Below are 25,570 nucleotides of genomic sequence, written 5' to 3' on the forward strand. Positions count from 1 at the left end.
AGAAATTATCGTGATACATTTTTTAGTCCATACTGCCCATCCCTAGTGAACATACAGTGCATGCAACAGTAATAAGAACATTGTTTTAAGCATTAAGGCTTGTAAGGCTTTCTTCAGCCTCAGTGGGCAGTGGTCTGAGGAGCAGCTGGGTCTGTTTTAACTGCGAAGTTCCCGAACCAGACGATTCACTATCCTCGCTGGCCGGAGTCCATGTCGACGGGTGGACCTGACAGAATGTTACCATAAATAAAATATTAGGCTACAATTGATGATTGATTCTATTTCATTGATATTTAATAGTCTACAACACAGCCTGATTTATAGGCTGAGCAGCTCCTTGCTAACCCTCGCCAAATGGTTTCCCATGGTTGTCCTTGCTGAATGGGAAGCAAATTCTTGCTCACACATCAAACACGGTACTTTTTTAGGCTCATCCTTCACAATAGGGCTGGGAATCGATTCAAATATTAAGAATCGATTCGATTCCGATTCTTAAGATTCAGAATCGATTATCACGATCCAATTTGATCCGATATTGATTTGGGTTACTGTTAATAAAACTATTTTTTCAGCTGTTGCATGAATGATATGACTGTAGTTCTGCAACATATTACTACTAGTATTATATTGAGATTAAACAGCAAGTATTGCAGCTAATGATGCTGTAAGGACCAATCAGCTCCCAGAATGCTGATAGAACTGAAACAGAAACATCGTGTAGAATTACCAAACAGATCCAGGGAGGAAACAGAGGACGAAATAAATCGCTTTTATTTTTTCCCCATTTATGAGAATTTGGTTTTTAACATTTATGCAAATGTAACCCCAAGAAAGTATAATAAAGCAAATAAATATAGACAATTTATGCAATTATAACCTAACACTTTAATGTTTTCATACCTTTAAACATATTTAAAGGCAAAAATATGGCACCAGTTATTCTCGTGTCCAACAAAATATTCCTTTTTTGGGCATAAACAAAAAAGTACCAAACGTTGTAATGTAATGATGAAAAAAAACAATTTCTTTTTTTTTTTTTTTTTAAATCGATCTTTAGACATACAGTATGAATCGATTTTTAGGAATTAATATGAGAATCGATTTAAAATCGGAGAATCGATCTTTTCAACTCAGGCCTAGTTCACAACTTCGAAATGTTTCCAAACCTTTGATTTCTTACTCGCCATGTTTTAGCCTGCTGCTTTCTTTCACCGCCTAACACACTTCTCATGCAGCTCCTGCTGATACCGCAGTTTGCACCACAAACTGCGCTGGAGGCGCTGGAGGCGCTGGAGGCGGGTCCGAACTGATCTCCATCTCAACCGGGTTTGTGGTTTTATCCAGACCGGCTCCGGGGCCCGGTCCAGCACCAGCTCATTGCTTTCACCCATTTATTTATTATTTTTAATTAACCAGGAGTGGGCAGAGCCAGTTCTCCAGAGGCCGTCAGAACTTGTGGGAGGAATCAAATCCAGATTCTGGACTCAGCTTTTCTTTTCTCATCATTTTATTTCATTTTGTTTGTTATTTAAGCGTACTCTTAAATTAAATACTTTTTGAAAACCGCGCAAAATTATGGATAAGCCCTAAATGCAGGCATTGTGATGTAGAATTGTCAAATTGGTTTAATTCACCGTTCGAATCGTTACAAATTACTTTTGTAATCCTGTATTTGACTCGGGTCTTTGTACGTTTTGACCGTATAATCAATCAAATGTTATTTGTATAGCACCTTTCATCCAGGTACATGAAATACAAAGTGCTTAACATTTTGACTGAAAAATAAGCGTAGTAAAAACTAAAATAAAAACTGGGAGACCAATGCACACTGACATACAATATAGTTAATTAAAATGAAATAATGATAAAAGTTCAAGAATTAAGGCTAAAAAATAATCAGTCGACAACAATAAAATAATAATAATAATAAAAACATTACAAGAAATAGATAAATAAATAAAACAAATACCTCTAAAAAATGTTAAACAGAATAAAACTATAAAATGTGATGCTACATAAAAGCCTAGTATAGAAGTATAGAAACTTAATTCTTGCCATTGTAAGAATGAGATGAACCTGCTGGATCTACTGCCCTTACTTTTAACAACTTTTTATTATTTTACCTCTTTTCTTATCATTTTATTTCATTTTATTTGTTATTTATGTTTTAATTGTGTCTTGCCGCTTTTAATGTTGATGTAAAGCACTTTGAATTACCTTGTGTTGAATTGTTCTGTATAAATAAACCTGCCTTGTCTCAGCTGGAGTCCTGAACCAGAACCAGCCGAGGCTGCAGGTCCAGACCCCGACCAGATCCAGATTTATTATCAGATTTGATCTAAGGACGTGTTTCTGGGCAGAGAGCAGGAGTTTGGGGGTCGGGGGGGTCAGGGGGGTAAATGCAAACATAATCACATTTCCTGTCCATCGTCCGAGCAGCAGATTGGTTTGAAACTGAATTACGTCAAAGTGAAACAGACCAGGACCCTGAATGTATCTGTTAATGTTGGAGAGGAGGATCCTGCAGCTGGTACTCTGGACCAGACCAGAACCAGGAGTCTGGACCGGACCGGCTACACTGCAAAAACTAAAAATCTTAACAAGAATATTTGTTTTATTTCTAGTTAAATGTCTCATCTTTAGTCAAAAAAAATCTCATTACACTTAAAACAAGACTCATCACTGGAAAAAAACTACAATTTTCACCTGTTTCAAGTAAATTTTCACTTAAAATAAGTAGAAAAATCTGCAAGTGGAACAAGATTTTTTTGCTTGTAATAAGAAGATAAATCTTGTTCCACTGGCAGATTTTTCTACTTATTTCAAGTGAACATTAACTTGAAACAGGTCAAAATATCAAAAAAAAAAGTCAAAACTGTGAGAAAAAAGTCGAAATGTCGAGAAAAAAAGTCGAAACTGTGAGAAAAAAGTCGAAATGTCGAGAAAAAAAGTCAAAATTTTGTGAAAAAAGTAAAAATATCAAGAAAAAGTCAAAATTTTGTGAAAAAAGCCGAAATGTGCAGAGAAAAATCTCATTACACTTCAAACAAGACTCATCACTGGAAAAAACAACAATTTTCACCTGTTTCAAGTTGATTTTCACTTGAAATAAGTAGGAAAATCTGCCAGTGGAACAAGATTTTTTTGCTTGTAATAAGAAGATAAATCTTGTTCCACTGGCAGATTTTTCTACTTATTTCGAGTGAAAATTTACTTAAAACAGGTGAAAATTGTCAAATAACAAGTTATTTTTCTGGTGATGAGTCTTGTTTTAAGTGTAATTTTTGGACTAAAAATGAGACATTTTAACTAGAAATAAGATTTTGAGTTTTTGCAGTGTAAAACCAGGAGTCTGGACCGGCCAGAACCAGAACCAGAACCAGGACCGGCCGGCAGCACAACAACCTGCCATTATTTCCTCCACTGGAATAACTGCAGATCACATTTTCCACCTCAGGACCGGCTCTGATTTCCTGTTGGCCGCTCCGGCCCGCCGGCACCAGACGACCACGGAAACAGGAGCAGCGGCCAGAACCAACCAGACACGGTCGACCCGGCTGGAGGAGCAGAACCAGAACTCTGCTGCCCCCTGCTGGCCGACGCTGGGGACTGCAGGACGGCTGGAGCCGACCGGTCCACCTTCTTCCAGATATTTCATGTGTTTTTCTCCTAAATATTTTATTTGTGAGCATCTTTCTCCATCTGTGACGTCATAGTTGTGAATTAGGACCTAAAAACATAATTATTCCTTCTGTAAAGATGTTCTGATCTGAGCTGGAGGTTCTGACTGGACCGGAAGAGACTGACAACAGTGACCAGGAGAAAATGCAGAAAAGCCAAAGTAATAAGAGGAAGAGAAAGAAGATGTTGAAGCTGTGGGATTATTTCAGATTAAAAATGAAGGACCCAAACCAATCAAACCAGTCATTTTTATGTATATAACTGGTATATATATAATTGGAGGTAAATATATATATATATATATATATATATATATATATATATATAGCAAATCTACTCTTATATAGTTATACCATTGCTGTCTATTGTCTAGTATTATAGTAAAGTAATGATAATGTAATACTATGCATTATAATTACTTCTATTAGTACATACATACATAGTAGCAACTAAATGCTGAGCATTTGTTTTGTTTTCTTTTGTTTGCTTTGATTTGTTTTGTTTTTGACTATATTTATACATACATATAATTGAGTATTATATCACTGTATTGAATAGTTATTAAAGTAGGTATGGGTGTTTTATAAGTAAGCTTATTGAAACTCGTCTTGTTATATGTAAGAATGTATGTAAGATTCAGGCGTAGGACTGGATATATATATATATATATATATATATATATATATATATATATATTTTTTTTTTTTTTTTTTTACTTTTCTGTATGTATATTTGTAAATGACTAATGCCCCTACTTCTCACCTTTTTTCTCATATTTTACTATAATTTACTCAGAGTTCTAAATCCAGCCTGGACTAGAGGTGGGTGCAATTCATCGATGTGTCGATGCGTCACGTGACGATTTGGAATCGATTAATTAATTTTTTTTTTTTGTTTTTTTTTTTTTTTAAGTTATCCTATCCAGATTCCAGACTGAATAAGCTGCTGAATCATTTCATTTTCAAGAATGCACATTTCTTATTGTTCACTTGAAATATGGAAGATATGTTTACACTAAGTTCATATCTAGTTTACTTGAATTAATGAACTCATTAAATCCAGGGCTTGACCGTTTTCAGTGTTTTCCACCAATAGAGGGCGCTCTCATGCAAGTGCAGCTTTCCCTGGTCAAAGTTAAGGAAGTCAAAGAGCAAATGTTTACATAGTCATAAAATACATTATTTTGTGTCTTTGAAAAATACATGTCAAATGTTCAAAAAACCTTGTTATTTACTTAATGAGTGTTGTTAGAGGAACTGAGTTCATTGATTGGCTATTTATTTACAAATGTAGCCACAGATGAAGACAAAATCATGTATGGAAAAAAGCATTAAAAATCACAATAATCCAAGAATCGTGGCACCAATAATCGGAATCGAATCGAAAGGTACCCTTGTTTGCACACCCCTAGCCTGGACCGACCCAGCGGTACCAGCGCCACGGTTCCCCCAGAAATGACATCATCAACTCTAACGTCACATGACCGGGTGTTTTCCACTGACCAGAGCGGTGAGCGACGGTGCCGACTGTCCCAGGGCCTGGTTCCTCATCCGGACCAGGTTGTTGGCGTCTCCGGCGGACGTCCCCGCCCCGGCCCCGAGCCCCGCCGGGTCTCCGGGCGGGCCCTGCCAGCCCAGCTGGCTGACCCCGGTGTGCAGACTGCTGGACAGAGGCAGCAGCTGTTTACCTGCAGGAGGAGGAAGAGAGGACTCTGAAACTGGTACCCACAATTTGAGTTTCAAGTTTAGTTCATTCATACATAGCCATTAAGATAAACGTATACAATTGAGACCAATTAGACATCTATAATGGCCCTTTGGCATGTATGAAAGTAAGATATTGAAAGCTATTGGGAGGGGGCCCAAAGTTCATGAAGGAAAAATGAAATTTACAATCCAATGTGGTACCGTGAAGAATATGAAAACAGTAGACATTACAATACAGACAATCAAACATACAAATACAATCATTCATACAGTCATCCCAATAACTCTGTCATGTAGCAAGGGGATTTTATAAATAGGTAGACAGTAGATTTACTTTTAGATTTGAGTGGCAAAACATCAGCAAAAATGTCTCCAACTAGTGGAGAAGACGGGATAAAAGCTGATTATCGGCTTAAATTAGCGTCAGTTGGACTTGACAGTGACCCGTACAGTTACCAAGAACCAGTGGTCCATGGACATTCATATTTGGTACAGTTACCCCAAGAACCAGTGGTCCATGGACATTAATATTTGGTACAGTTACCAAGAACCAGTGGTCCATGGACATTAATATTTGGTACAGTTACCAAGAACCAGTGGTCCATGGACATTAATATTTGGTACAGTTACCAAGAACCAGTGGTCCATGGACATTAATATTTGGTACAGTTACCCCAAGAACCAGTGGTCCATGGACATTAATATTTGGTACAGTTACCAAGAACCAGTGGTCCATGGACATTAATATTTGGTACAGTTACCAAGAACCAGTGGTCCATGGACATTAATATTTGGTACAGTTACCCCAAGAACCAGTGGTCCATGGACATTAATATTTGGTACAGTTACCAAGAACCAGTGGTCCATGGACATTAATATTTGGTACAGTTACCAAGAACCAGTGGTCCATGGACATTAATATTTGGTACAGTTACCCCAAGAACCAGTGGTCCATGGACATTAATATTTGGTACAGTTACCAAGAACCAGTGGTCCATGGACATTAATATTTGGTACAGTTACCAAGAACCAGTGGTCCATGGACATTAATATTTGGTACAGTTACCAAGAACCAGTGGTCCATGGACATTAATATTTGGTACAGTTACCAAGAACCAGTGGTCCATGGACATTAATATTTGGTACAGTTACCAAGAACCAGTGGTCCATGGACATTAATATTTGGTACAGTTACCAAGAACCAGTGGTCCATGGACATTAATATTTGGTACAGTTACCAAGAACCAGTGGTCCATGGACATTAATATTTGGTACAGTTACCAAGAACCAGTGGTCCATGGACATTAATATTTGGTACAGTTACCAAGAACCAGTGGTCCATGGACATTAATATTTGGTACAGTTACCCCAAGAACCAGTGGTCCATGGACATTAATATTTGGTACAGTTACCCCAAGAACCAGTGGTTCATGGACATTAATATTTGGTACAGTTACCAAGAACCAGTGGTCCATGGACATTAATATTTGGTACAGTTACCAAGAACCAGTGGTCCATGGACATTAATATTTGGTACAGTTACCAAGAACCAGTGGTCCATGGACATTAATATTTGGTACAGTTACCAAGAACCAGTGGTCCATGGACATTAATATTTGGTACAGTTACCAAGAACCAGTGGTCCATGGACATTAATATTTGGCCACTAATCCAGTTTCCTGATATTTATTTGTACTTAATTTCTACGCCGGGGAAATACACGAAGCAAAGCTGGAAGGCATACAAAAGCACTTAAAAGGTTAGGTGTTTTTCCCACGGCGACAGTAAGACGAAGCTCCTATATCATCCGTTACCACGGCGACAGTAAGATGAAGCTCCTGTATCATCCGTTACCACGGCGACAGTAAGATGAAGCTCCTGTACACCGTGACCTCGAGTTGACCCTGACCACCGACCGATCTATTCTTAGGGTGCGTCCCAATACTCCCCCTCGCCCTCCTTTTCTTCCCTAACCCTAACTTTTGCGCGTTCCCGTGAAGGTAGTGGTGTCCCAATTCCTCTTTTCACCTAGGGGGAGGGGGCATAACGAGGGCTAGGGGCTGAGAATAGCCCCTTCAAATCGAGGGTTTGCAGATGCTCACTTGGCGAGCGAGGGGGTATGAAGATTTCCCAGAATGCTTTTCGTCGTCATTTGCGGACTGAATCAAAAAAAAAAACATGGAGGACATTTCTGTTTTTTTTGGGAGTAAAATCAATATTTTGAGTTAGTTTCTGCATAAAAATGCATTTTGATTACATTTATCGGCGCAAACCGATATTTTACTTTCATAATATTCACTCAGTGAATGTACATCATCCCTTTTTTGTCCGTTGTTCGCTAAGATCGCGCCGGAATATGGTTACGTAAGCTACGTAAGCTACGCCGTAGGTTCCGTAAGCTACGCCGTAGGCTGCGTCTATTTAAAGGCTCGCCGACCGAGGAAAACATGCTTTACAGACTCGTCTCGATTTTGAGCAAGCAAGCATTTTTTCATTTTTTTGAGTCAAATGGCGAACTGCAAAGAGCAGGAGGATATTGAACCCACAAATGTAAGTATAATGTCCCATGGAATTAAAAAAATCACAGTGCTTTTGTATGTTTTAACAGTAGGCTACACAGAAATACCACATTGTTTATTGTTTATTTTTAATACCAAAGAGTGAAATTACCGGAGTCAAATTACTTGTTGGACAATGTTAGAACCTGGCCAATAAAGCTGATTCTGATTCTGAGTTAACGTAAGATATGTGGCTGTTCATGATGAGTCGGGTAGATAACATGCCGTGTCCTGTTAACTACTCGTTAACTCTCATATTTTCTACAAATTTGTTGTATATTTCACATTACTATAAGGCAGCAACGTTATTTGGGGGGGGGGGGGGGGGGGGTTACGAAGTAATAACGTCGCTTGCTGCCTTGTTATCATAGTTCAAACTTTTTTTTGTTGTTGTTTGTTTTTTTTTTTTACGAGGACGTTTGTGCATTGCAGTAATCACATTTCATTCCAGGGACTCCGGATCAGGTCCGACACCTAATAAGCTTTAGGACTACCAACGAGGAGAATTTTACAAAGAAGAAATATGCTGCTAAACCGCTGTGGGAGTGAGTGATCTAGCGATCTGCTTGCAGAATATCTGTGATGGGGTCCTTAACCATGGTATAACTACTATTCATCACTGTTTTCTGTTACAGGAAACTCATCAAAGAGCTGGAACTGGAGGGGAAGGAGACCACAGCACAAATTGGCAAAAAATGGGAAAATCTTAAAAAAAAATATAAGGTAAGCAATGGTTATGGTAAGTTATATTATCTGCTGAAGAGATGATGCTTAACAAAAAAAAATCCATGTAAAGTATTTATTAATAGCACAGAGGTAATTTTTATTTATACAGTGATAATGAACCTGGTATGATGTTGTGGGTGTGTATGATAGTCCAGTCATGTGTGTAATCAACATGTGTATCCATCTTTTTTTTTATCTCAGAACACTTTGGAAGACACCAGCACATCGGCCTCAAGCTCTGCCTCATCAGCTGGAAGAGGAAGCTGGAAGAGGAAGCTGGAAGAGGAAGCTGGAAGAGGAAGCTGGAGCTTCAGGCATCAGGTCCACTTTCCCCCCGATCCCCCCAAAAAAAGAAATTCTCTATGCAGGACTTCCTTCAAGCTGAGGCCGCCAAAGAAGACAGAAAATGTCAAAAGAATGAAGAACACATGGACAGGTTCCTGAACCTTTTAGAGAAAATGGTGGACCAGACACCTCATCAGCAGTAGCAGCACATACACTGCAATTTTTTTTTGTACATATTTCTGTGCAAATTTTTTTATATGGAACAGCACCTTTCTTTGTTCTGCGTGCAATGTTTACTTTTTTTCTTTTTAAAAATTGTATTTGAATATAGCAAATAAAGCCTTTTTTACTGCAGATTCTCTCACTATCCTTATTTTACTATTGATCTTGTTGTACAGTTTATAATTTGAGACATTACCTTACTTTGAGAAACCCCAGAAGAGAAAACTGTTGTGAAACAATTTTTATTAGACAATTTAAAAGTATTTCCAAGTGAGTAAAACCACACAAGTACAAAACTATATGAAGAACATATGGACAGGTTCCTAAACCTTTTAGAGAAAATGGTGGACAGGACACCTCATCAGCAGTAGCAGCACATACACTGCAAACTTTTTTTTTTGTAAATATTTCTGTGCACATTTTTTTATATGGAATATACGTGCCATATTAACAGAGCTACAGCTGAAATTAAAACAGCTTTTGGCTCTCAGCTTCCTGATCAGGGTAGGGATGGAAACGAGGGGTAGGGGGAGAATTGGGACAGGCACCTGGGCCAAGTGCCCTAGATCTCAAGTGCCCTAAAATCTCCCCCTTCTTTTTTAGGGCTTAGGGAAGAAAAGAAGTGCGAGTGGAGAAAAGAAGGGCGAGTGAAGGAGAATTGGGATTGGCCCTTAGAGTTTCTCCGTTTCCCTCCAGGACGCCTGTAAGTCAATCTGACTCTGTGAGTCCGACTGAAACCTCCGGGACGAATGTTTCACCGTGGTAACGCTGTAACAACGCCCCTAGCAACCGTAACTAGGGGGCGGGGCTTCATGACCGGTGCTGTGACCTCACAAACTGTGTCAGAGGGGCGGGCCGATGACGGCCGTCTGGTGACCTTTGACCCGGAGGAGCTCGGTGATCAGCAGCCCCGCTTTATTGATCGGTTTTAACGATCGCTTTATTGATCGGTTTTAACGATCGCTTTATTGATCGGTTTTAACGATCGCTTTATTGATCGGTTTTAACCATCGCTTTATTGATCGGTTTTAACGATCGCTTTATTGATCGGTTTTAACCATCGCTTTATTGATCGGTTTTAATGATCGCTTTATTGATCGGTTTTAACCATCGCTTTATTGATCGGTTTTAACGATCGCTTTATTGATCGGTTTTAACCATCGCTTTATTGATCGGTTTTAACGATCGCTTTATTGATCGGTTTTAACCATCGCTTTATTAAATCGGTTTTAATGATCGCTTTATTGATCGGTTTTAATGATCGCTTTATTGATCGGGTTTAACGATCGCTTTATTGATCGCTTTATTGATCGGTTTTAATGATCGCTTTATTGATCGGGTTTAACGATCGCTTTATTGATCGGTTTTAATGATCGCTTTATTGATCGCTTTTAATGATCGCTTTATTGATCGCTTTTAATGATCGCTTTATTGATCGGTTTTAATGATCGCCTTATTGACCGGTTTTAATGATCGCTTTATTGATCGGGTTTAACCATCGCTTTATTGATCGCTTTATTGATCGCTTTATTGATCGGTTTTAATGATCGCTTTATTGATCGCTTTTAATGATCGCTTTATTGATCGGGTTTAACGATCGCTTTATTGATCGCTTTATTGATCGGTTTTAATGGTCGCTTTATTGATCGGTTTTAATGATCGCTTTATTGATCGGTTTTAATGATCGCTTTATTGATCGGTTTTAACGATCGCTTTATTGATCAGTTTTAACGATCGCTTTATTGATCGCTTTATTGATCGGTTTTAATGGTCGCTTTATTGATCGGTTTTAATGATCGCTTTATTGATCGGGTTTAATGATCGCTTTATTGATCGGTTTTAATGGTCGCTTTATTGATCGGTTTTAATGATCGCTTTATTGATCGGGTTTAACGATCGCTTTATTGATCGCTTTATTGATCGGTTTTAATGATCGCTTTATTGATCGGGTTTAACGATCGCTTTATTGATCGCTTTATTGATCGGTTTTAATGATCGCTTTATTGATCGGGTTTAACAATCGCTTTATTGATCGGTTTTAATGGTCGCTTTATTGATCGGTTTTAATGATCGCTTTATTGATCGGTTTTAATGGTCGCTTTATTGATCGGTTTTAATGGTCGCTTTATTGATCGCTTTATTGATCGGTTTTAATGGTCGCTTTATTGATCGGTTTTAATGGTCGCTTTATTGATCGGTTTTAATGGTCGCTTTATTGATCGGTTTTAATGGTCGCTTTATTGATCGGTTTTAATGATCGCTTTATTGATCGGTTTTAATGGTCGCTTTATTGATCGGTTTTAATGGTCGCTTTATTGATCGCTTTATTGATCGGTTTTAATGGTCGCTTTATTGATCGGTTTTAATGGTCGCTTTATTGATCGGTTTTAATGGTCGCTTTATTGATCGGTTTTAATGATCGCTTTATTGATCGGTTTTAATGATCGCTTTATTGATCGGTTTTAATGGTCGCTTTATTGATCGGTTTTAATGGTCGCTTTATTGATCGGTTTTAATGGTCGCTTTATTGATCGCTTTATTGATCGGTTTTAATGATCGCTTTATTGATCGCTTTATTGATCAGTTGTATTGTACGGAAGAATATTAGGGCCATGCAGAAGAAAAAATATTTTAGGGGAAGATTTTTTTTCTTTCATTATGCGCTTAGAGAAAAAAGTCTAAATGTTGAGATTAATGTTGAAGAACAATTTCAAGAATAAAGTCGAAATTGACTTTTTTCTCGACATGCATAATGAAAGAAAAAAAATCTTCCTCCTCCTAAAAATATTTTTATTTTTCTGCTGCCTGGCCCTGGTTTTATTGATGGGGTGTATTGATCGGGTGTATCGGGTGGTGTGTGGTTGTATTGATCGGTTTTATTGTTGAGTTTTATTCAGTGGTGTGAGGGTTTTACCAGTCATGCTCAGGCCGGTCCGCCGGGCCCGGCCCTGGATTTATTGATGGGGTGTATTGATCGGTAGTATCAGGTGGCGTGTGGTTTTATTGATCGGTTGTATTGATCGGTAGTATCGGGTGGTGTGTGGTTGTATTGATGGGGTGTATTGATCGGTAGTATGGGGTGGATGTGTGGTGTTATTGATCGGGTGTATGGGGTCTTACCGGTCATGCTCAGGCCGGTCCGCCGGGCCCGGCCCTGGTTGTATTGATCGGGTGTATTGATGGGGTGTATTGATTGGTAGTATCGGGTGGTGTGTGGTGTTATTGATAGGGTGTATTGAGTTGTGTGAGGTTGTATTGATGGGGTGTATTGACGGGGTGTATTGATGGGTAGTATCGGGTGGTGTGAGGTGTTATTGATCGGTAGTATCGGGTCTTACCGGTCATGCTCAGGCCGGTCCGCCGGGCCCGGGCCTCGTCCTGGCTCAGCTGGCGCTGCAGCTTGGTCTTGGTGGCGCTGGTTGCCGCGGGCAACAGGTCGGGATTACTCAGCTTCCTGAAGAGCAGGGGAGGCGGAGCGGCAAAATCCTTCTGGGGAGACGGAGACGGGAGAGAGAAGAGACACGTCAGAGACGGTTCTGGAGGAGGACACGACCCGACACGTCGTCCCTCACCGGGTTTATCAACAAACGGCTGCAGAGACGCTTCACAACCTGGAACTCCACGTTTAAACCGGTTCAAACACGAACAGGGTTCCTACACATTTTACAAGGTCAAATTCAAGCACTTTCAAGGGTCATTTTCTAAATCTTCAAGCACCTTAATCTCTGGGGTAAAATATCTACAGGAATATATACACTCATAATTATTTTTTCTGCTTTTTATCACAATTATGTACATTGTATCGTGCTGTAAACATCTAATTATGTTTTACAGGGTTCCTACGGGTGCTGGAAATCCTTGAAAGTGCTTGAATTTCAATGTTAAAGGCCTGAAAAGTGCTTGAATTTTAGTTTAAGTGCTTGAAATTATAACTGTGTCTTTTACAAAATTGGTATCAGACTGTATAGTTTAGTTATTACAAGGAGAAATAAAATCAGTAAGATGAAACATAACTAGAGGTCTGGATCTGGACCCTAGTGGTCTGTAGAGGACCTGCAGGTCTGGATCTGGACCCTAGTGGTCTGTAGAGGACCTGCAGGTCTGGATCTGGACCCTAGTGGTCTGTAGAGGACCTGCAGGTCTGGATCTGGACCCTAGTGGTCTGTAGAGGACCTGCAGGTCTAGAACCGGATGAGCTTTTGTTCCAAATGAAGTGAAGGACAACAAGGAGGAAGTGAAACTCCGTTTCCTCCTCTACTTCCTCCCTCCCTGGAGTCTGAGGAATCAGACGGTCGCTGCATCGGGGGGGGGGGGGCGGGGGGTGACGGACAGTTGTGCCGGTCAGCGGAGCAGCAGAGCGGCTCGGCTGCAGTCGCCTATCAGCCTATCAGCTCATGAAGTTAAAACCCCCTTCAGAAAATTACATTTTAGATAGTGATGCACCGATTGTTCGGTAACCGAAATTGTTCGGCCAAAAATGGCAAAAAAACACTTTCTGTGTTCGGTGGAATAAGTGGGAAAAAAAAACGAACAATTAATAACGGCGTTGTAAAATAAGGAAATAGACTGGCCGCTCTGTCCCGTAACGTTGCGCACTACATAAATCATTGGCCAACCAAAAACTAACCACATAAGAATTTTACCAACATTCACCAGGAGGTGGAACCAAGACAACATAATGCTGGAAATTAAAACATGTTCAGTTTTTTATGTTCAGTAAATATTTTCTACCTTGTAATTTTGTAAAAGATTTTTTTTTTTTGAAAAGCCTAAATCAAATTTATTTGATTTATGCAATGGTGAAAAAATTGGCAAAATAAATGAAAAACTGCTGAAGAACCATGTTCGGTATTCGGCCAAGTCTTTATTATTATTATTTCGGCCACAAATTTTCATTTCGGTGCATCACTAATTTCAGATGCTGCTGCATATCCTGGTTTAGACTCATGTACAGGATTTCTGTCAATGTTTCACAATATTGTCTTTGGTATCATTTTAAAAGGAGACCTTTAAGCATTCATTCAAGCTAAGATGTGATACATTTCCTGAATCCTTATGGTCCTGTGAGTATTCCAGTTTTTGTATTTTGTGTCTCTGTTGTTCCTAGATGACACAGGGATAAAAGATAGTATATCATTTAGGCGAAAATGGTGTAAAAATGTGCATTGTTTATAGTTTAAAGAGCTGCAGTGACCTCTATGTTGGTCAGAAAGATTCACATCAAGTTTCCACTAAAGCAGAAAAACAACAGGAGCACGCAGCAACACCGCTAACTGTAACACGTCGTAAATATTTCACCGCCGGAGATTTACCAGACTATATACAGTCACATCCAAAGCCTCATGCAGGACGACAGTCGTGTCAGTCGCTTCACGAGGGACATTTGTAGTTCTAGTGTTTAGAGTTTTGCTTCACTCACAAGAGTTTCCTCACACGCGGCGGATGCTATCGCTAAAGCTTTCACAAATCCTAATAATTCATAATTCATTTTTATTTTAAGATTTAATTCCTCTCTCCACAGGAAAACTAAGGTTTATAGTTTACAATTTGTATCAACTTTTAGAGAGTGACATGTCTGCTGTTGTTGGTGTTGGTCACATGTACATAATTATTACCACAGGAAGATGAAGCTAGTTAGCTACACTTACTCTTTGTAAGCAAGTCTAAATCTCTAAGAGTCTCTAGAGTGAAATATTTCACATCAGCCTGCAACATTCATGATACTTTCTCTCTCTCTCATCTCCTAATTTTTATACCTAATAATACAATGTCATGTGTTGTACATGAGACAACACTATTGACCAATTTATGGATTTCACGCTGTGCCCTCAAAATCCTGTGCGGTGCATCTCTAGCGGATGCAGCTACAGTCCACGACTGACGTCCTCAGCGGACCAGAGGACGGCGGCTGCCAGATGTTTTCTGCTCTTAGCCTCGGAGAGGAAGCCCCAGATGTGGGACTCGCTTCTCTCTCACCGTCACTGAACCCTAAGTATCCCCTCACCGGTACCACAGGATTTAAGAGCTGCACCTGATCCAAACTAGGCCTGTGTTGAAAATAAAATTGATTTTCCGATTCTAAATCGATTCTCATATTAATTCCTAAGAATCGATTTGCATGTCTGAAGATCGATTTTTTTTCATCATTACATTACAACTTTTGGTATGTTTTTTTTGTTTATTCCCAAAAAAGGAATATTTAGTTGGACACAAGAATAACTGGTTCCATGTTTTTGCCTTTAAATATGTTTAAAGGAATGAAAACATTAAAGTTTTCAGTTATTATTGCATAAATTGTCTATATTTCATTACTATATATACTGTCTTGGGGTTACATTTGCATAAAATGCTAAAAACCAAATTCTCAAAAATTAAAAACTGAAATAGACTGAAAATGGTAAAAAAATAAAAGCGGAATGGGGGAAAAAAATAAAACCGATTTCATCCGTCTCTGTTTCCTCCTGGATCTGTTTGGTAATTCTACACGATGTTTCTGTTTCAGTTCTATCAGCATTCTGGGAGCTGATTGGTCCTTACAGCATCATTAGCTGCAATACTTGCTGTTGAATCTCAATATAATACTAGTATTAATATGTTGCAGAACTACAGTCATGTAATTCATGCAATATCTCAAAAAACAGTTTTATTAACAGTAACCCAAATCAATATCGGAATCAAATCAAAACATGATAATCGATTCTGAATCTTAAGAATCGAATCTTGACGTTTGAATCGATCCCCAGCCCTGATCCAAACCAGTTCTATTACAGTACTAGTTTAAATAAACGGTACCTGCAGGAAGTGATCCAGACCTGGTCCTACCAACGCTCGGACCTAAACCCTGCCGGGTCGGGGGCCGTCACCTCCTGGGACTAAACCACCAGCTGAAAACGTCCTCCGACCGGCTCCAACCACCAGTTTCTACAGAACCTCTCGGACCTCTGAGCTGCAGCCGGGCCGCCGGTCGTGTGAACCTCCGGTCTGCAGCACCGAGGAAGGGCTGCCCGGGAGAGATGAGCTCATGACCTCGGGGAGTCGGCTCGTCCAAGCAGAGCGTCATCGGGGTGGAGAACCGGAGAACAAGAGGCTGAACTCCCTGAACCCCCTGAATGTGGGTCAGAACTCTGCTGAGATCCAGTCAGGACCGGTTCTGTCCCCTTTAGTGAACCTCCTCGCCCCGATCAGGGGGTTGAGTTCGGACGGGTCGTCACAAACCCATCATAGACGCTGGTTACGTAACCCGGAACCACACGTTTCACCCAGATCTCCAGGCCGACCTCGTCTGTGGTCGTTTTGCTGTTGGTATTTTCATTTGTCTTTAGTTTCAGTCACACAGACGCATTCTTTCAGTCTAGTAACACGTTTTTTCCTTCCTGTGAAAACTTTGGACCACTCCCAATCCCTCCGTAGTCCTACTTTTCATCCCTACCCCTACATTTTTGCGTTCCCGTGAAGGTAGTGGGCTAGTGGACATAACGAGGGCTAGTGGACATAACGAGGGCTAGTGGACATAAAGAGGGCTAGTGGACATAACGAGGGCTAGTGGACATAACGAGGGCTAGTGGACATAACGAGGGCTAGTGGACATAACGAGGGCTAGTGGACATAACGAGGGCTAGTGGACGTAACGAGGGCTAGTGGACGTAACGAGGGCTAGTGGACATAACGAGGGCTAGTGGACATAACGAGGGCTAGTGGACATAACGAGGGCTAGTGGACATAACGAGGGCTAGTGGACATAACGAGGGCTAGTGGACATAACGAGGGCTAGTGGACATAACGAGGGCTAGTGGACGTAACGAGGGCTAGTGGACGTAACGAGGGCTAGTGGACGTAACGAGGGCTAGTGGACGTAACGAGGGCTAGTGGACGTAACGAGGGCTAGTGGACGTAACGAGGGCTAGTGGACGTAACGAGGGCTAGTGGACGTAACGAGGGCTAGTGGACGTAACGAGGGCTAGTGGACATAACGAGGGCTAGTGGACATAACGAGGGCTAGTGGACATAACGAGGGCTAGTGGACATAACGAGGGCTAGTGGACATAAAGAGGGCTAGTGGACATAACGAGGGGCTAGTGGACATAAAGAGGGCTAGATGACATAACGAGGGCTAGATGACATAACGAGGGCTAGTGGACATAACGAGGGCTAGTGGACATAACGAGGGCTAGTGGACATAACGAGGGCTAGTGGACATAACGAGGGCTAGTGGACATAACGAGGGCTAGTGGACATAAAGAGGGCTAGTGGACATAAAGAGGGCTAGTGGACATAAAGAGGGCTAGTGGACATAACGAGGGGCTAGTGGACATAACGAGGGGCTAGTGGACATAACGAGGGGCTAGTGGACATAACGAGGGGCTAGTGGACATAACGAGGGGCTAGTGGACATAAAGAGGGCTAGTGGACATAAAGAGGGCTAGTGGACATAAAGAGGGCTAGTGGACATAACGAGGGGCTAGTGGACATAACGAGGGGCTAGTGGACATAACGAGGGGCTAGTGGACATAACGAGGGCTAGTGGACATAACGAGGGCTAGTGGACATAACGAGGGCTAGTGGACGTAACGAGGGCTAGTGGACGTAACGAGGGCTAGTGGACGTAACGAGGGCTAGTGGACGTAACGAGGGCTAGTGGACATAACGAGGGCTAGTGGACATAACGAGGACTAGTGGACATAACGAGGGCTAGTGGACATAACGAGGGCTAGTGGACGTAACGAGGGCTAGTGGACGTAACGAGGGCTAGTGGACATAACGAGGGCTAGTGGACATAACGAGGGCTAGTGGGCATAACGAGGGCTAGTGGACGTAACGAGGGCTAGTGGACATAACGAGGGCTAGTGGACGTAACGAGGGCTAGTGGACATAACTAGGGCTAGTGTGTATGAATCTAGCCCTTCACAGTCAGAATGCTTTACGTCATCATTTGCAGACTGAATCAAACAAAAAAACATGGCGGACATTTCTAATTTTTAGTGAATAAAATCAATATTTTGAGTTAGTTTCTGCATAAAAATGCATTTTGATTACATTTCTAGCGAGAAATATTTATTTTACTTAATACATAATATATTAATATATAATATTCACTCAGTGAATGTACATAATCACTCGCTTGCTCGTTGTAGCTTCAGATCTCGCCAGAATAAAGGCTGATTTATGGTTCCGCGTTACACCAACGCAGAGCTACGGCGTAGGTTACGCGGCGCCACGCGCACGGTGCACGCGCACCGTGCGCCTGGCGCCGCGTAACCTACGCCGTAGCTCTGCGTCGATTTAACGCGGAACCATAAATCAGCTCCCGGTCCGGCGGCTCTTCTCATCCACCGAAAACATCGGATCAAATTTCTTAACAGGCGTTATTTGGATAAACTGAGCCCAGGTTGGGGATCTTAACGGTTACTTTTACGTATGAAAAAATATTAAAACTGAATAAAGTGGCATATTAACAGCGCTACAGCTGAAATTAAAACAGCTTTTAGCTCTCAGCTTCCTGATATGGTGTGACGTATGTGCAAACGTAACTACACAGTCGCTTACGTACCCGAACGTAAACCACGCTGCAACACCTTTACCCCTAACCAGTAACACCTTTATTCTACGTTGCGTAATTTTTTATTTTCCCTGTAACACCGTTGTAATGCCTTTATTCTCCACTGGAACATCTTCATTCCCTCCTGTGACACATTTGTCCTGAACTGCAACACCTGTATCCCCTCTTTCAACATTTTTATCCCTGTTTTAAAGCCTGAATTATGGCTCTGCGTTAAACCAACGCAGAGCCTACGCCGTTGCCGTGACGCCGTCGTGAACCCTTCGGATTTCTACGTCACTCCATTTCGCCAATGCCTCCAATGTGGCTGAATTACAACAATTTTATTGTTGTCGTCGTCTATAGTTGATTCTTTGTTTAGATTCCGGCTTTTCCGGTCACAGTGAACAATTGCGACCGAGAGAGAACCGGAACCAGAAATGTGTTGCTATCAAGCGAACCAATCCCAGACCTCTCGGTCTACGTTGGGTCTGCGTCGCCTCGACGCGTCGTTACATTTTTTGGGAGGTGCACGTTAGGCTACGGAGAGACTCTGGAACTGTTCAAGCCAAGAGAGGGCAAACACGACCTCAGGGGAACTGCAATGTTTGACACAACAACAATTAGAACAAATGCAAAGGGCAGATGTATCTGTTTTAGGAGTAAAACTGTGGAACTCATTAGATAATGACCTTAAACTAGCAAACTCAATAAAAGCATATACCGTAGATGACCATTTAGTAGCCCGGGCGTTTAATATGCTAAATACACTTGGACCCCAGGCGTTTATAAGAACCAGGCGGGTATTTGCACCAGGCTACAATTTATTTTTGCAATGAGCAGCACCAGACCATTACTTACAAAGAACATATGAGATCACCATAGTACCACTGGAACTAAAATTGTACACACTGTACACAACACAACACCTCACGACGAGCTCCCGATCACGAATCGTGAGGTCGCAAGAAAATCAAGCGTGAAATCCTGGTCGCTCCTCGTGAAGGAATCACAGTTGAAGCAGCTGCGACCCGATTTGACTCATCCTTTCACAGAGAGCATGCACAATCTCTGATGTTACGTCAAAAACTATTATTTGTAGTTTAAGTGTTGCAAATTCACATTACAAATCATGTTTTAATAGCAAAAAAAAAGCCTGCATTTCCACGTATGGTGCGGGTCGCCGCGTACCCTACGCCGTAGACTCTGCGTTGGTGTAACGCGGAACCATAAATCAGCCTTACGGCGTACCCTGCACCGTAGGCTCTGCGTTGGTGTAACGCGGAACCATAAATCAGCCTTCAGTGTGTGCGCTGTCTGCTGAACTCTTTTTTCTCTTCTCATTTTGCTGGGACGTCGGGTTCCTCCGCCGAGACACGACTTTTGCGGTACGCGTTCTTTGTTGTGTCTAAAAATGATTCGCAGTGCACACACCCAATCAGAAACGGTACAGATATTTTGGGATTTTAATATATAAAATTATAAATAATAAAGAATCCCCATAACTGATTAACTGGAGCTGATCAGAGCTGATCAGAGCAGTATGAACGATACTGTACACAATACAATGCAAATACAGTGTTATTACGCCCGGGCGTTTAATTGAACCGGCGTTTATTATGCCAAATGGGCTCGGACCCCGGCGGCTATTAGAGCACAGGCGCGTATTTGCGCGCGGGCAACTATTTGGTCATCTACGGTAAGATATTATTCAAAGCAAAGGTAATGGACACATATATAGAAACACAATAAGCAAACAAAGAAGAATGCACACATGCATGAGATAAATTGACAACTTAAATTGGTTTTGCCGGTTTCCTTAGCATCTTTTCACTTTCTGTTTTCAGAGCTATTATTATTATCATTATTATTATCATATTATTGCTATTATTATTATTATTGCTATTATTATCGTCGTCGTTATTATTATTATCATTATTATCACTATTATTACTATTTTGTGTAGACTTATGATACTTCATTTGTTTTTTTGTACACTATATTCAGTTAAAAGGTGGCCAAGATAATCTTTCTGCTTCAAGCCCAGACCTTTTCGGTCAAAATAATCACCATGTTGACCAAAGAAAAACCTGTGTTATCTTGTTTGTTGATTCTTGTTTGGGATTGACCGAAATAAATATTAAATAACTAACTAACTCCCGCGTAGCCGCGTACCCTTTAACGCGTAGGTTTAACGCAGAACCATAATTCAGCCTTAACACCTTTATCCCCTCGTTCATCACCTGTATCCCCTCCTTTGTTCTACTCTGCAACACCTCTAATCCACCTCGTTAACATTTGTTTTTGCTCAGCTGCACTGAAAACCACACCGAGCCTCAACAGTATCCCTTCTTACTCCCGGATTGTTCCACCTGAGTTTCAACCTGGTAGGTAATAATAGTGGCGTACCAGAGGTGAAATTAGTGCTGCGTAAATCAGCTATGATCGGCCCAGTGGCGCTCACGGCAGCTATCAGGAGACCTAGCTAACTGACAGGCGAGCTAAATACACAGCAAGGAGGAAAACAAACTAAAAAACAACAGGGTTTTTAACCACAGCGGTCGGAGAGGCAAAGATCAGCTGGACTGTGGTTTTTGCTGTTTTTAAATTATTATTTCTCTTCCAGGGGGAGCATCTCCTGTGGTTCTGCGGCTGCAACGGCCCGTACAGCTGAAGCCTGTCCGACCGGAACCAGAGGCCACGGAGGAGGAGAGCGAACAAGGACGAGGAGAAGGAGGCAGAACGACGGAGGGGGGGTGACATGAGCTCAGCGGGCCTCCAGCCCGGTAGATTTAATTTAGCTTCTCCGTGTGAGGTGACCTTCAGCGTCCTGCAGAGTCCCACCGGGGGGTCCGGCTCTAATAACCCACATTACCAGCCGGTTGCTGTGGATCCTTCATTACAGGGAGCAGTCAGGGACGGGGTGGGAGGGGGGTCTACAGGCTCAGAGAGGCCAAACCCCTCCCACCTCGTCCAGCGTTAAACGCTGCGTAAAGGTTGCAGGTCTGAGACTTTAGACCTTCGTCGGGCCTTTGGGAGGCAGGTCGCTACGACTTCCTGCAGGGCTGCAGAACCCGATCGCAGAGCCGCACTTCCTCCAACAACAGGATGTTCTGATCGGGTTTCCTCGATCTCGGTCTTTTAATAGCAGGTAGCTCCATCGGTGACACACACACACACACACACACACACACACACACACACACACACATTTAAACACACACCAGTAATCCCACCTGAGCAGAAACACTGCCAACAATCTCCACCTGAGCCCTGGGACTCCAAAACTGAGAGGCCTCGTGTGTGTGTGTGTGTGTGCACGTGAGTGAGTGTGCACGTGCATGAGCGTGCACGTGCATGAGCGTGCACATGAGCGTGAGCGTGCAGCAGGAAGACGGAGCTGCTGCACCAGTTCCTGAGCAGCAGCTCCGCTGCACCTGACGACGGTTCTCGTCTCTCACAGCTCTGTCTAGAACATCTCTGCAGGTGTTTGATTCCCTCAGTGACGGAAAGGCTTCCTTTACCCATTTTTACCGCCCGTCTTCTCCGTCCAAAATGTGTCCAGTATAGAGGGAATGCGCATGACGTCACAGATGCGAGTTCACAACGGGTTTCGCCCACTGAGTGTCAGAAAGACTGAGTGTCAGAAAGACTGAGTGTCAGAAAGACTGAGTGTCAGCGTAAACTTTCAGTTTAAGCAACTGGAAAACATCTAAAATGGGAAAGAGCTGTTGTGCGATCGACTGTACTCATAGATTTAGCAAGAAATCTGAGTTATCGTTTTACAGACTGCTGAAAAATAATCTTAAGAGAGACAAATGGATCGCTGCAATTCACAGAAACAACTGGATTCCAGACACCAAAACGTGGATTTGTGGTTCCCATTTAGTATCAGGTAATGTTGTATTTTTGGGTAGCTAACATTAAACGGTCAAATCATAAAGTTCGGTGTCCTCATCACTTTAATTTCACCAACAAATCCTGCCTTGAAGTCGGACCAAGCCCATAATCAGCTGTTATCCCGTCTTCTCCACTAGTTGCAGCTGTTTTTGCTGATGTTTTGCCACTCAGTAAGTGGTCCAGTGGGGAAGTGACGTCAATGCAGACCCTCTATTGTCCCTAAAATAATGTCCCTGGTCCTTGATTTGTACCGAGTCTGGACCCGGTGCTGAAAGTTTCCCCAATGGAGGGTCCGTAGACCCGTCACTGATCTGGACCACATCTCCTACATCTTTGTTTGGATGACTTGTCCATCAGGTGAACCGGTTTTAGGTCTCAAATGGGCCAGTTTCAGTCCAGGGGTGGTTTTAGGTCTGAAGTGGGCCAGTTTCAGTCCAGGGGTGGTTTTAGGTCTGAAGTGGGCCAGTTTCAGTCCAGGGGTGGTTTTAGGTCTGAAGTGGACCAGTTTCAGTTCTTTAGACTCCTGGTGATTGACAGGTCCAGAGGGTTGGGGTTGATGACGACGCTGGTATTGGTTCTGGTTCTGCCCCCCCCGGTCCCCGTTACAGATAACATTATTGACCTCGGAGCAGCAGAGTAAAGGGACAAAGTCCCGTTGGGGGGTTTGGTCTAAACGGGTCTGATCCGGTTCCGTCCGGCCCGGTTCATAGTTCCCCGGAGAGGAGGACCAGCGGGTCATAAACTGTAATCAGTAACTACATTACAGGTCCGGAGGTGAACTCTGCTGCAGTAAAAGCTCGTAAACCGGGTCGGTGCAACCACAGACCTGAACCGGCTTCTGTAGCGAGCAGGACACGCCTGGGTCAGAACAGGATCCGAGGTGAAGGACCCGACCAGACCAGAACCAGAACCAACGAGCTTCTTGTAAAATGGACCAATCAGGAACGAGCAGCAAACAAATCAGCAGCACGACAGTCTGGTGACCCTGGTGGTCGGTGGAGGAATTGCAGGTCTGGACCCCTGAGCCTCATGACGGATCTGCAGCGTTTCCACCAGGGAACCTCAGGACACAGAAACCGGGTTTCCAGGTCTAAACGGGTCCAGATCTCGTCTGCTGTGTTTGGACCGGAGTCCAGATCCTCCTGGATTTAATTCTGGGGGGTTCTTTATGCTTTTGTCACTTCTCAACTGGACTAGTGCAACGCCCCGTACACCGACATCGACCAATCTCAACGCCCCGTACACCGACATCGACCAATCTCAACGCCCCGTACACCGGCATCGACCAATCTCAACTCCGATACACCGGCATCGACCAATCTCAACTCCGATACACCGGCATCGACCAATCTCAACTCCGATACACCGGCATCGACCAATCTCAACTCCGATACACCGGCATCGACCAATCTCAACTCCGATACACCGGCATCGACCAATCTCAACGCCCCGTACACCGGCATCGACCAATCTCAACTCCGATACACCGGCATCGACCAATCTCAACGCCCCGTACACCGGCATCGACCAATCTCAACGCCCCGTACACCGGCATCGACCAATCTCAACGCCCCGTACACCGGTATCGACCAATCTCAACTCCCCGTACACCGGCATCGACCAATCTCAACTCCGATACACCGACATCGACCAATCTCAAAGCCCCGTACACCGGCATCGACCAATCTCAACTCTGATACACCGGCATCGGCCAATCTCAACGCCCCGTACACCGGCATCGACCAATCTCAACTCTGATACACCGGCATCGGCCAATCTCAACGCCCCTTACACCGGCATCGACCAATCTCAACGCCCCGTACACCGGCATCGGCCAATCTGAACTCCGATACACCGGCATCGACCAATCTCAACTCCGATACACCGGCATCGACCAATCTCAACGCCCCGTACACCGGCATCGGCCAATCTCAACTCCGATACACCGGCATCGACCAATCTCAACTCCGATACACCGGCATCGACCAATCTCAACTCCGATACACCTGCATCGTCCAATCTCAACTCCGATACACCTGCATCGTCCAATCTCAACTCCGATACACCGGCATCGACCAATCTCAACTCCGATACACCGGCATCGATCAATCTCAACTCCGATACACCGGCATCGACCAATCTCAACTCCAACGCCTGCAGTTAGTTCCAAACTCAGCCGCTCGACTCCTCACTTGTACAAAGAAGCGAGAACACCCCGGTTACAAATCCCTCCACATCAGGTTCTGATCAGGTTCAGGTTCTGATCAGGTAGGGCTGGGCGATATGGACCAAAAGTTATATCTCGATATTTTCTACCTGAATGTTGATACTCGATATATATCCATATTTTTTGTGTGCCATAATTGGGGTTTCCCCCAAAGCATTATAGCATAGCATCTCTGTTAGCATCTCTGTTAGCATCTCTGTTAGCATCTCTGTTAGCTTCATTTTTTCTGAGGCAAACCCTTAAAAAAACAGTCAGTTTTAATACAAATCCTCGTGCCAAATGTCACACAGGTTCCTTTATTAACAGAGGTCTGCACAATATCAACATGTATAAAACAAATGAAATACAAATAAACTGCCTGCATATATAGAATAAAAATGCTTCTTGAATAAAATAAAACAAATATCCCTTTCCTGCATAACAATTAAATTAAAATACACTGTGCAATTAATACAATGTAGACAGTAACAGGCAGACTTTTCCACTGAGGTTGACAGTTGCAAATAACAAAACATTTGTGCAAATCTCAAATAAAACATTCAAGTTAATTTGTCACAAAATAAGCTGTATCAAAATATTAAAAAAATAAAAAATAAAAAATGTTTTTATTTTTTTTTTTTAAATCAATATAAACGATATTGTCTCGTACCATATCGCGTTTGAAAATATATCGATATATATTAAAATCTCGATATATCGCCCAGCCCTAACTGGTACTATAACTTGTAAT

The 25,570-nt window shown here is 42.5% G+C and overlaps 1 protein-coding gene across 4 annotated transcripts in view; it reads right to left on the minus strand.

Moving 5' to 3' along the window:
* mast2 (microtubule associated serine/threonine kinase 2) overlaps positions 1–25,570 on the minus strand; it is a 125,085-nt gene that overhangs the window by 85,768 nt on the left and 13,747 nt on the right. For 2 of the 4 annotated variants that reach the window (XM_061738896.1, XM_061738893.1), the window contains exons 2-3: positions 12,517–12,667; positions 5,184–5,368 (exon numbers count right to left, since the gene is read on the minus strand). In XM_061738896.1, the coding sequence (XP_061594880.1) occupies positions 5,184–5,368; positions 12,517–12,667 (336 nt within the window). Of the gene's footprint in view, positions 1–5,183; positions 5,369–12,298; positions 12,325–12,516; positions 12,668–25,570 lie in introns of those variants that run through there. The other 2 variants (XM_061738894.1, XM_061738897.1) reach the window with 2 other exon arrangements.

The sequence above is a fragment of the Cololabis saira genome, chromosome 13 (genome assembly GCF_033807715.1).
Source record: "Cololabis saira isolate AMF1-May2022 chromosome 13, fColSai1.1, whole genome shotgun sequence".
In the NCBI taxonomy this organism is placed as follows: domain Eukaryota; kingdom Metazoa; phylum Chordata; class Actinopteri; order Beloniformes; family Belonidae; genus Cololabis; species Cololabis saira.